This window comes from Frieseomelitta varia, unplaced genomic scaffold, assembly GCF_011392965.1.
Source record: "Frieseomelitta varia isolate USP_RPSP 00005682 unplaced genomic scaffold, Fvar_1.2 scaffold_140, whole genome shotgun sequence".
Lineage (NCBI taxonomy): Eukaryota > Metazoa > Arthropoda > Insecta > Hymenoptera > Apidae > Frieseomelitta > Frieseomelitta varia.
The window spans coordinates 1,011,673-1,025,485 of NW_025109084.1; the positions used below are offsets into that span (position 1 = coordinate 1,011,673).

Genomic DNA, 13,813 nt, shown 5'->3' on the forward strand with positions numbered 1-13,813 from the left:
TTCACGTTCATTGATCGCGTACACGATACACGCGTACGCTTTTCAGCCGTGCACGAAAATAAAATGGAACGCGCGTTATCGCAGTCGATAAGGCCGCTCGAACGATTCAAGCATACTTCCGCTGTTTGAATTTTGAACAGGAGATTCAAAAATATAAGGAATCCTCGGTTGAACGTAACGCGCCGTTGCTATTTTTATTCGCGAACGTAGAGCGAGAGTTTCACGTTCCCGGTACCGATTTTCAGCAGGAAATTTTCCTCAGAATCGTGTAAATAAACGATCCACGGCTACGGGGAAAACCATACAAAATTCGCAGATGTTTTCTAATCAGATAGAAAGTACATTTCGTTAATCGTGTCGTTCACTTGCTTTTATTAACTCCTCTGAATCAATCACTTCCGATTCAAACGAAATACGAAAGAATCGCTGTTAACCTCTTGCGCTGGAATGACGTGCCACGCATGTCGAGAATTTTTTGTCTCAAAATTGCAATATTTTTTCTTTAGCTTTAAGTATATCTAAGTATAACCCAGTATAGGCGAAACAAATAACAAATTTATTACCTCTCAATCATTTCTATCCAGTGATTTACCGACGAGTTCGAAAAGAAAGCGACGAATTGTTGTGTACGGTTTGGTCACTCGTTATGGTCCGCAATCAGTTGCCAGCGCAAGTGGTTAATATAAATACACATCAATGTAAATCGAGCAAAGAAGAATCGAGAATGATTTGGTGAAGTGTAGGGAACCAAAAAGGTTTCAGAGATTCGATGCATGACCGATATAAAGGCGACAACCGAGAAACTTACTTGATTCGTAAAACTCATGGACTCAAAGTGAAGCAAAGTACACTGTCCATAAAGTCTCTTTACAGTTTCAAAAATTTATTACAAAGGCAAGTGAAAGGACAGATAAGTGAAAATTATTACAAGGTGAGACGTATATATTTAAGTTTTTTTTTTCCGCCTTAATACACTAGAAATCGAGTACTGTCTTGATGTGCTTCGTGCAACTAATGGCGCCTATATAGAAATGTATTAAGTGAGGCAATTTTCACTTGTCTGTCTTTTCACTTGCCTTTGTAATAAGTTTTTTTGTAATAAATTAATTGTAAAGAGACTTTTATGGACACCCTGTATCTTTCTTGAAGTCAAGGTTAGCTCTGATGCAACAGGATGCCGGCCATTGACATCGTACTCCGCTCCTCTCACCGATTCCTATTCGTACACGCGCTGGTAATTCACAATACCTTCGATCGAGTTGCATTCTGATAAAAAAAAATGATCTTGAAAAATTTCTTTTCATTTCTGACTCGGTTTAACGACGTGTGTTTCACTTTTGCTGGGAAACGCCTTGTCACTTGAAATATCTTTCATCGTTTCTATCATGTTAATCACGATATATAACGCTAATGTCCACAATAGATTGTCAATTCGCTTAATCAACAGTACAACATTGTATGTCAATTCAGTGAAAGGTAACTAATTCAGCCTTCAAATCGTTCATCGACGGTTCAAATATTTTGTCGTCCCTTTCACAATGGCACAGTGATTGATCGAGGTGGTTCGGCTAATAGGTGAAACTCTAGGTGATTTATTTCGAGATCCTTCTTGCCGGTTCCCGCTTCTGTTGGCAAACGTGACGTCCATAATCGGCAGCATTTGAACGACTTTGAGTTTAAAATTCCTAGAATATTAGAACCAAGCATAAAAGTACCGTAATCGTACAATTACCCGCGAAATCGGCGTGTGTGTGTGTGTATTTTTTTCTCTCTCTTAGCGAGACGAGAGAACGTTAGAAGATTTTTAGCTGGAACAACGTGAACTTGTTCTTGTTAGACGATCGAAATGCAAAGTACATACGTACCTGTTTTGCGCGATCCACTTTGGCCTTGCCTGGTTTCCGTTCAAGATTGATGGCCCTGTTTATGAGAGCTCGACAGTCCTCTCAGAAATTTATCGTGTTTTATCACTTGTACGCAGGTTTAGGTATCTGAGATCATTGCTTTGAATTACAGGTGAAAGAAGTTGCGTTAGTTTATTCTAAATGTAACGACGAAGGAAACACGATGAAAAATTTTAAAAATCTTAGGAACCACTGTCTGCAGAATTTGGCCAAATAGATATTTTTCAAAACTGATCATCATCGTTACACGTTTCGAGGATGGAGCGTGGAACGCGTGGAATTATTGGTGATTTCAAGGCCTGACGTTTGTTAGTATTACAAGGCAAACGCATAGTTGCGAAACCTCACGTTGTCGATAGGGTTGCTGCTGTTATCAGATTACCACGGCGTTAAATATCATGCGTGTAGGTCGATAATATTATGCGTTCTCTTTCTAAAAGTATCGCCTACTGATAAAATAAAAGAGTACACACAGGTGTGGAATATTCGTGCATTTTTCGAACGACGTCCGGGCATGAAACACAATTAAATGCTGATTCGGTTCACTTGAATCGGCAGTTAATCGTGAACCGATCAAGTGGGTCAATGACACAATTACACAATCCGCTGGCTTAGCTCCGACGTGCATTTATGGGTTTTGTTGGAACAGACACGACGCGTTTAAATATAACTACGGATCCGCGCTATCTTCTCTTTTGCCACATCAAAGAAGCAAGGAAGTTTTCTTCTCTTCTCTCCGAATCTCCGTAATGGCTTTGCATTTTTGCACTGATAACATCTTTATTTTTTTTTGAGAACTTGGAAGAAAAGTGACGAATCTCATAATTGGTCGATAGATGATTGAACTGCAGTTTTTTGTTAGAATAATATGTAAAGTTCACTGACTTGTCTTCGTTGCTCGTATTGTGAAAGCGAAACGATTACTACAGAAATTACATAAAAATACTTTATCGTTTAGTTAAGATGCTCTGTGTGCCTCCTCTTTATCACTGCGCGAATGACACAATTTTTTCTTTTTCTCTATCGTTAAAGTTAGAAGAAACGATTGATTAAAATTAAATACGTTATCAGAAAAAAATTTTCCTCGCCGCGGAATGAAGTTCATTTACGAATCCATGCTGACTTAATCTTCTATTCGTTCTGTTCATTCACTATTCTATATTAGTCGATTCTTACTACTCTATATTTATGCTTCTACTTTCGCTAGTGAAACACTTTTCACAACTTGGAAAAATCAACTAAACCTATGACAATAATGAATATACAACGCTAATGAATGAATCAGTGTGATATTAAACCTTTTATGTGAATCATTGAAAAAGTTAAACTAAAATTCTCATATTCTGTTTACCGTATATGTGTTCCTTATTTTAAAAAAAACGACAGTACACACGTGACTTTTTTCCTGAAACGAAAGCATTCACATGGGATATTCGCATTTATATATTTCCAATAAAGAGTAACATTTATTGACCACAATATTACAGGAGCATCTGTATTGTGTTCTTCTACTAAAATATATACTTATATAATATACACAGGGTGTCTCGAACTTAAACGGCCACTACATACAATATTATTTATAATTCTGTAACAAGTTCGTTTCCTATGTAACATTTTTCTTCTTTTTTCTGTTTGCACGTGGATTAAGTTCTTGTAGTTTGACTATTCGTTAAATTCAAAACACCCTGTATGAACATATAACATATGAATACTCCACTTGAGAGGACCAAGGGAAAAGATACTTAGTTGGACAAATTACTTAACTGCAATTAATTATGCAGAAACCTACGCGTGTATTGCCAGGTTAAATACGAAACATGTGTGTCATCTACACGCCACGTATTATACGTTAATACGGCCACATGCGGCTGTATGTCACACGTGGTCACGGAGATGCCGATTTCTCGACCATGCGGCAATCTATCAAAGCTCACGGCCGATTTTCGCGTTCTTTGATCATCCCCCCCCCTCTCTCTCTCTCTCTCTCTTTCTCTTTCTCTTTCTCTTTCTCTCGTTTATTTTCGTGTATTCTCCTTCCTTTGAACGAGTGCTCGCGGTTCGTCGCGATACGCACGATCGTTCGGATAAAGGGAACGATGGAACATGCACGAATATTACGACCTTGGTCCCACGCGGCCATTGGCCGGAACCAAAGGAAGCCGACCGTGATTGGCTGGTTCGCAGAAAACCAGCCGCTCGATCGTCCATGCGTGTACAACTGTGTGTGTGTGTGTGTACCACGGAATCTGGCGGTAAAATTCAGCCACAGAAAGAGAGAGAAAGAAAGAGAGGAACTAGCTCGCGCACTCTGCATCGGCGACCTTGTCAGGCCATTGACCGTCGTTTTTCGCCCCTTGGCCTCTACCTTTCTTTGTCACCGTACAATACAACAAACAGCCTGTCGCGTTCCCAGCGAATCAACCTCCTTATCTTTTCGCGCGTCTTCCAACAGCGGGCTATGAAACAGCGTGGCTATGAAACGCTCGTGTATGCGTGCACGTGTACATATGTACATATGTACACGCCGATGAGAAAAGCTGAGTAACGTGCACCGTGGTAAAGAAATCTCTTTGGTTTTTGGATATTGGTAGATTTTGTTTTGTGAATCGAAATCAAGCTGATGCGAGGTTAATATTATTTATTAGTGTAGTGATATAATATAAATAACGTTTATTTAATAAAAAGTAATGATGATGGAACAAATAATTAAACAAGTCAAATAACATTCAAACAAACTCAGATAAACTGTTTCAACAACAGACACTTTTAACAATTCTTTCTCAACGCTCTCTCACGACTCTCACGACTCGGTTTTTCAACTCGCCTGACTCTGTCTTTTTTAACACATTGTGGACAGGAGACGCGAATTCGCGTCTTTCAGTTTTGTCAACTAATGTGGACGGGTGACGAGAATTCTTCGTGTTTCAACATTGCGGACGGAGAACGCTTTTTTGCGTTGTAGGGGACACGACAACGTTATATGTAATTTATATTACATAATATTATATATAATATATAATTACATATTATAATGTTATATAATTTTTCAAGCAGTGAGGAAATTGTTTCCTGACATACCACACCAAGAAACGTTACTAGAGGTATTTCCATTTTATTTAATAGAATACTTCTAAAATGAAAAATAATTAATAATTTTAATTATTAATAAAATAATACACTTGTTAAATGCTATACATTCTCTCTTGAACTCTTTCAATCATGTATTAAATAATTCAAAAAATACGAGAAAATACAGGCTATATGTTTGATCAGAACATACCGTTTTCAATGTGTTAATGTAAATATAAAATAAATAATAGTTTAAATCTGAAATACATAATAAATAGATTCTTAAATATTACTATAAAAGACATATAATAATATTTAGTAAAAATACCTCTAAAATGAAAAAAATTAATAATTTTAATTATTAATAAAATAATACACTTGTTAAATGCTATACATTCTCTTGAATCCTTTCAATCATATGTTAAATAATTGAAGAAATACGAAAAAATACAGACTATATGTTTGATATCAGGGCATATTGTTCTCAATGTATTAATATGAATATAAAATAAATAATAGTTAAAATCTAAAATACATAATAAATAGATTCTTAAATATTACTATAAAAAAATATGTAGTAATATTTAAGAATATTTTATCAATGTGAATTAAAGATGTGCATATATGCATTGTACAAAGTTAGTTTCCCTGTTACTCCAAAAATGTGCGGGCCCTGGGTGCTGGTTAGGCGTGCCGAGTGCGGTACGCAATGTGTTTTAAGAAGAAAAACGCTCCATGCCTACGACAAACAGGCCATCTGTTATATTTGGACATAATTAAAAATTACAGCTACAGACTAATTGTAATAACCGATACTACATTAGCACATTAAAAAATTGAGCTAGCTCCATTTTTGAGTAGCTGAAATTTCAAATTAAAAATTAGAGTTATCGTGTACATGTTTTTCTATTTTTATCGCGACGAGAATAATAAGTAACTTTCGCTTGATTTATGACTCCCGTACGAACCGTAAACTCTGTATCATCACGCGATATCGGTTGATCTTCGCCATAATTTTATTCGTTTTTCAAACCTCGCATACCGTTCCAGATTGCTATCGTTGCTGTAAAAGGCACTTGTTTGAAACGAATCGTGAATCCACGTTGTGTTTGAACCGCAAGATTCTATCGCGGAACGTGAATGGAAGATTCGATAAAAATCAGTGTCATTTTTCAATGAAACAGGAACGAGGACATCGGGTATTTATGCCGCTTCCGGGTTCTCCGTACGTATAGTACGTGTTAGACGTGCACGGAGTATTAGAATTAAGGCCGAGCGAAACGACGATCATGCTAGAAAAAACTGAAATCCCTAGCTCATAAAACTCGTCAGCAGCTGGCCTTGAAGCACGAATAGATCTTTAGCCCGTGAAGAGTGCATTGCTCCGTTGCGTAACCGAGCGCGTGTTATTTGCAAGTTTTTCTTCTCCAGGCCTGTGAACCTAGCGAATTAATATCTCGTTCTTAGGCTAATGGACTTCGTTTGAACGGATCCTTCCACTGACTGTTTGCCCATCGTGAACAGCGATGTTCATTCGGCTCGCTGTTCGATGAGTTTCGATCTTCGTGTCGCAACAGAGAAACAGAGTTTGAGAGTTTTATTCACTCGGAAATATATAGACGAGCGTTGCAATGACGAAATCTAATTTTCAATGATAATCCGATCGAATTACGATGAATATTCAATTTTGCAGGAGGCAAAGCGTTGAGAATCTTGATTCAAAAAGCTCGAGAGAGATTTCGATTATCTGATATTGCTATCGCGTAACTCGAGACAGGTTGTTAACAGTGGAGATTACAAATTTTTGCAGTAAATAGTCGATAATTGCGATAGCTGTGTACAAACGGCACAAAACGACGCTCGCGTATCATCTGTTTATCGGTTCATTCAGTTGCGTTACGATTTTGAAAAAAAAGATTGTGCGCCTTCATTGAGCGCCAAAGTTATTCATACCGTGGCGTGTGAGTCACCGACGTTTCACGACGACGTGTTACCAGAGGCGTTAGCTTTCGTTGGATGAAAGAGAAACAGTCTTTTGTGCATTATTCGAGCAAGATGAATTCGAAAGAAAGTAAGAGTGTAAACGAGTTCTTTAATTTTTACATGGTACGAGAAACACATTGATAGCAATACGTTTTCAAATCGATTGGAGTCCTCTTCGTTCAACCTAATCACTAGATCGCAGATTTTTACGCATTTACATTTTTAAATGTTCACTAACAAAATAGAAATCTAAGTAGAAAATTGCTTCTTTTATACAGAATTTATAATTAATATTCTTCTTTGGATATTTTGCATACTGTATTCATTTTTGCACCTACAAACTTTCCGTAAATGCATAGAAATTCGTAATCTACCACGTTTCTATTCCATTTTTTTTTCTGAGGAAAACTTCTTAGAAATCTTAGAAAATATGTACAATGAAATGGAGTACGTTCGTAGATCATAGAATCGTTTTCAAGCTGAAACACATCCGCGTCTTATTTTTGCTGCGTCGATCCGGCACAAAGGATGCGAGAACGCCGGGCATATGTTTCCGGGTCCTGGTTATGAGGAGAACGTTGGCATAAGCATAAGCCACGAACATGCTCCGCAAAACGCCCACACACGTACACGCGACTCGGTCGTTGGCCTTTGCACATTACACATCTAGCAATAGGATGTATATTTGGCTCACAATCAGATACCTGTAACGATACGCAGCTTGCTACATTTGGTAAGTTGCAAATATTCGAATCCATTGTGTTTGTCGACTATACTATTTTCTGCAATTGTATTTGCACGTTTGATATTCAACGACGTTTTTTTTAAACAATTGATTACTTATTAACGTTGTTTGTCGAATCACTCAGGATGAAAATGAAAGCATACTATAAAAACAAAAAAAAAAAAAAAAAAAAGCTTGAATCAAGTCGAATTTAATAATTTCAGAGTCATTTGCATAAACATAGAGTCTAAAAAATGGTTCCCGTACGGGTTCGAAATTTGTTCCTTTTTTTTCTTTTTACAATGAATATCAAGGAGCCTAGGAGAACTCGATACTCTTTAGTTAGGCGAGCCATTCCGAAAGGCAGGTGGTTTCGACCACCTGGCCGGCCATTCTCGCGTGTCTTCTTTCCCTTCTTGATTTCCTTGATCCTAGGATATCGTGTTATCGCGTCTCCTCTCGTCTTTCTCGGTTCGTGCTTAACCACCCCCTTGATAAGACTCTCGCGATGACCAAAAAAACAGAAACAGAGTTCTACACGTTCTGATAATAGCAGACACACTGTTGATTCCGTTTCTTACGTCGTGTGCGAATTTTATTTTTCCTTCCATTGCATTATTTTTCCTTCCATTGCAAAAAAAAAATAATTGAAACGTCGTATTAACAAGAACTGTGCTTAAAACGAATTTTTCAAAACAACTTCAACAGCCACGACACCGTAAAACTTTAACATTCCCAATCCCCTTTTCTAAATTCAAGATGGAGCGTTACCCTATCTGACCGAAAACCGACGCCGATCTGCAGGACAAAAGATATGTTCCTCACGTTAGATTTGTCGTTAGAACCTACGGCGGCGCCATATTTGTTGAACGCGCGCCGATATCGTATTACGCGCACGTTACACTTGCGCACGTGAATTGTAAATTACGGAAGATCGTGTCCGAGGATGACCTACATAACCAACGGGCTGCAAGAAAGGGCATCGGCGTCAAGCTGGCGCTGCCTCCACGGCTCCTTTATGCTCGGTCGCGGAGGGAAATGGAGAGTGGGAAGAAGAAGAAGAAGAAGAAGAAGAAGAAGAAAAAAAGGGGTTCGACAGTCACCACTTCCTTTGCACGCCAATATTCCCGCGGTCCTACGGTTGTATCGTGAAAGCCGTGAGAAAAAAAAAAAGATGGTACAGAGTAGGCGCACGCTGCCTAACGAAAGTCGGACAGTTCTTGGAAAACGCGGGTAATTCAAGACCGTGCAAGTCGATCGGCTTTTGTTGCTCGCGTGGTATTATATCATCTTGATCGACCAGTGGGATCCAGCTTAACGGATAATTAGAATTTAGGAATCGTGCGAGGGTGACGTAGATTAGAAACTCGGAGAGAGGAACGATATGAATATTTAGAAAGTCCATCAACCGAAGAATACACCGTGGTATTATAATAATTTCCCACGTAAGAGCTTTCCAGAAGGGACAAACTGTAAATTTTCGAGGTAGCTCGCGCGAAATCTTCGAAGCACGCCGGTTGCTCGACAGTTTGAGACACTTGGAAGAAAGTTGTTTCTAACGAACTTGTATTGTTGCGTATGTTTCAGGAGTAACGTTCAAGGCGCACAGGTTAATCCTCGCGGCATGTAGCAAGCACTTTCAAGAGCTCTTCGAAGGAATGCCCGCCTCACCCGCCGGTCTGATCGTTATTCTCGACGGAACGAGTGCCCACAATATGGCGTCCCTTCTCGAATTCATGTACCGTGGAGAGGTACACGTGTCCCAGGAATCCCTGAGCTCTTTCCTCAAAGCAGCCGAATGCCTTCAAGTATGCGATTTATTTCGTCTCTTTTGAAATAATTGCCCCGAATAGCAGTCACGCGTTGTCACACTTGCATACCTTCGGGGGAACATCTTTTTTTTTTCTTTTATTTTTGGCCGCGATTAATGGCCAGGAATTCCTGTTCTCGAACGTCGGCGTGGCAGAGTTTTCTTTTCCCCCTCGCCGGAGCATTTTTAACTCTTTATTGATCTTTGACGATTTTTGGTCTAGATCGTGAGATGGTCTCTTTGGATTTACAGGTAAAGGGTCTGTCCATCGAGCACGAGAAGCTGGCGGTAGCGCAGAGGCACGCTACGGAGAACAATAACTCGTCGACGGACGTCGGGGGTGCTGCCGGTGGTAGTAGCAATGGCGTTGGTAGCAGCGATAACGGTGACACCGGAATCGGGAGTGCGAGCGGAAACGTCGATGGTAGCGGTAACGCAGCCGGTAATGCCGGCGGTGTCGTTGGTGGCGGTATCGGCGAGGTGAGCGACGTGGGCGACATCATGAAGAGAACCCCCACACCGGCACCGTCGCCCGCCGCTGCCTACACCGTGCCCAGTCTCAACCCTCACTATTACGAAAGCCCGCCGAAAATGCTGATGAGGTAAGCCCTTTTACCGCACCGCGAAGGACTCGCGCGCTCATGAAATTTCCAAACGGGCCACGACCTTCCCATCCTCTCTAACGACGGCAATATCGGTTAATCGCCGTGCCGCGTGACGTTTATTTTTTGATGAAATCCAATGGACAGTCGTTGCGTCGAAGAACGTACGGATGTACTTGTTAATGTTGGAAGGCAGGTTGAGAAATGTGGAGACGAAACTTCTGAAATATCTGACACGTGTGAAATGGGGGAATAATCGTCGAAAGATTGAAATTTGATTTCATCAAATAAATTTTTCGTTAAATAAAATTTAGAATAAATATAATAAATTTGTAAATAATTTGATATAATAATTTAATAATTCATTTAAAAGAAATGAAAATATTATTAAATAATATTTTAATAACACAATAAGTTTAAAATTTGAAATAACTTGATTTCATCAAATTAAATAAACCAATCAACCAATAAAATTAAATAAACTAATCAAATTAATTAAATAATTGTGTACTGTTTAACCTTTTGCGAGATGGTCAATAGTTGTACGATATCGAACGTTTTTTTCGGGGATATTTTTAGATCGCCCAGCGACGTCGATACTTTGGGAAGGGCGAGCGTGTTGCGCGATGGCACTGCCTTCCGGCCCGCATCAGCGCCACATCCGCTTCTGGAGAACCACTTCTACCAGCCGTTCATCTACCCTTCAGAAACGCCTGCACATCCTCACACCGCACCGCACACACCGACAGAATTGGAACAGGAATTAGAACGAGCGAGGTCCGAGGAACGTAGCAATTGCGATCTCAAGGAAAGTGTAGCCGAAGGTCAGCCATTTTTCGAATAATTCATCTTCCTCTATCTAGTTTCACATGCCCGTAACATTTCTCTTTCAATCGTTGTTGTAAATACAAAATGAAAGTCGAAAAGAGCGTTGAAGTATTGAAAAGTTATTTTGTCACAACGTGATCTTCTACGCAAATTTTCAACAAATTGATTATCCTCTTTTGTCGTAGATCTTCGAATAAAGCAAGAACCAGTGGCGATGACCGATCGGGAAAGGGCAGATAAATTGGCAGAAAGATTGTCGGGCGAAGTTTATTCCAGTGGAAGGGGGTTCGATGGTGGCCATTACGGCTCAAACTCGAATCACATTCAACACGGAGCGCAAGTTGGCCATGCCATAATGCCCCTGCCACCCGCTCATCCTCCAACTCCTGATCTCAGTCCTGCACCCACCACACCCGCTATGTGGAATACGAAACTTAACAAGGCTGGTACTGTCTCCACTCCCGATGGTAAGTCTGATTCGTTAATTTCTTCATCTTTTAGCATAGTTGACTAAAAAATTTAAATTAAACACGCGCGCGAGAAAACGTCAACTTTGTTGGTAATAAATTTTCTATCTTCTGCGTTTGATAACATAATATATTCGCTTAAAAAAGGAAACCTCAATTAATAAATGTCACAAATCTCATGTTATTATCACGTGGATGAATCGCATTAGAATTTCTGAGTGACTCCACGTTGGTATGCCGAGGGTTAACAAAGTCGAAACCATCTCTATCTGGGCCAGTGCGTTGCCAGAAGGCAAGGCCTTTCAAATCTAATGTTACAAAATGCACGGTTGATCGTTGCATCATCGGTTGCACGTGGAGCTTTCTTGATGTTGCAACCTCTCATCGCCCCCTTCCAACACTCACACACAGTTCCCTTCGTCTCTCGGCGATTCGAACGACGGTTTGAGTAATAAGGCGAAGAAAATGCAATCTCGAGGCATCCTTGAAATCAAATTTCTCGACGAAACTCTACTAGAAACTTTCACGCCCGTGAAATACTTGTTTAAATATAAATGAGTCGAAGATTTTTCAAACGATACTTCCAAAGAGAGAGAGAGAGAGAGTATGTCGAAAGAAAGATTATTTTCCACTAACGCGCATATCGAGGGAGCAATCTCACGAATTCATAAAGAAACCCGAGTCTTTAATAATTTGCGAAATAACCTGCAAAAGAACTAAAAAGAGCCTTCAGAGTTCCGAAGGTAGTCCGCTCGATCGAACCTTCTCGCCTCTTCTCCCCCCTCCCCCGCAGATCAGTGGCTGGAAGGCTGAAAAATTATTTTCAGAAACTCGACAGTCGAGTCGCTCTTAAATGTCACCGCGACGTCAGCGGTTGATGGTGTTGCTGCGTTGTCGTATCGATAGCGCCGTCGTCCTCGAAAATTTCGCTCCCTCGCTCCCTTCCTCCCCCCTTCAGTCTCTCTCTCTCTCTCTCTCTCTCTCTCTTTCCTTGGCTAGTAGCTTGGCCAACGGTATTTTTTTTTTTTTTTACCTCGGAGGTGGTTCTCCGTGGTGGACGGCGAGGTCTAACGGGCAAAAAGAGAGCAACGACAGGGCGCCAACGACGACGAGAACCGCCGTTAGGCAGGATTTATCGTATGTTGATGGACGCCCACCCGGCTGACGGAACATGTTCTACCTTAGAACGAGTCCGGTCGGAAGGCCTCTCGCCTTCACGGTGTGAACAAAGTGTACAAAGAGGATGCAGGCGACGGTGCAGCCACTGGGAACATCTTTTGCTCCGGCGAGCAAATCACCAGGCGTATGACGCCACGACACCACAGAGTCGTGTAGATCGTGTAGGGTGGCTCGCAAACTCGCACACGTACACGCGCGCACGTACGTGTACAATGTCGTGTACGATCGACGCCGGTGGTCCAGATCGTTCGATGTCGCGGATCATGCTTTAACCATTTTTAATCGCTGCTAGATGGGGCAGCGGGCAGTCGGCCGCGACGGTAAAGAAAGAAGCGAACCGTCAGCTAATGCAACGGTTATTGACGTTAACCGTGCTCGGGCAAGCCCGCGCTTTCCTCTCTTAAGAAAAGAAGACGACGACGCGTGAGGGCGGAGAGCGGCAGCGCGTTCAGCTGTGTCCACGGAAGAGGAAAGAGGAGTCGAGAAGAGAAAGGGCCTTTTTCGTCCGCTTTCTGGCCAAGTTTCGTAACGCGAAGAGACGTTAGACCGTCAATTAGACGTTCGGTCGAATTGTCGCGGCACCGGCCAGTAAAACGAGCGGAACGTTCCCCGTGTGGGAAACGAAACGGTCACGGGATTGTTGAGACATTCTATTAAATGTACAGTTATGCCAGCTTCAGCCTCGTCGTTCGAGATTTGTTTTTTCGTTAGAGGTTTTCTCGGTATTCCATTCCTCTATCTTTGTTTCCTCTTTGCCTCTTTAGCGCGCGATTCGCCACGTTCGAGATTTCTACGATGTGACGCACGATGCGCAATTTCGATGTAATATTTTTTCCGGATGGATTCAAGTAATTCTTATTCTCTGGCAAGGCTTTTTCTTTAGGTATGATTCGACGCTCGATTGATAATTGCAGGGTTTTCTAAAACACGCGTGGCTGTAATTGCGTCATTGCTCCGTTCTTTCTTCCAAGAACTTCTAAGACTTTCTCTCGTCGTTTTCGCGTCCTTCTTTCGCATTTGGTCTTTCCAGGCCGTGGACCATTTTATTTCAGTGTTATTTTTGATCTTTTGCCGATAATTGAAAGAATTTGTTAGTCAAAATTGAAAACATTAATTAATCAAATATTCAAAGAAATTTCGTACAAAATCCTTTCATCTGCCTCGACACAATTGCAAATTTTACACAGAACAACATATTAGTTAAAATTAAATTCGAAATTATTAATTAATCAAATATTCAAAGA

General features: G+C 40.7%; 1 protein-coding gene across 1 annotated transcript in view; it reads left to right on the top strand.

Annotated features, from left to right (window-relative positions):
- LOC122532504 (zinc finger protein chinmo-like) overlaps positions 1–13,813 on the top strand; it is a 69,846-nt gene that overhangs the window by 16,805 nt on the left and 39,228 nt on the right. Inside the window, exons 3-6 of the mRNA XM_043661302.1 lie at positions 9,271–9,491; positions 9,746–10,095; positions 10,675–10,919; positions 11,109–11,390. Coding sequence (XP_043517237.1) covers positions 9,271–9,491; positions 9,746–10,095; positions 10,675–10,919; positions 11,109–11,390 — 1,098 coding nt within the window. The remainder of the gene's footprint in view (positions 1–9,270; positions 9,492–9,745; positions 10,096–10,674; positions 10,920–11,108; positions 11,391–13,813) is intronic.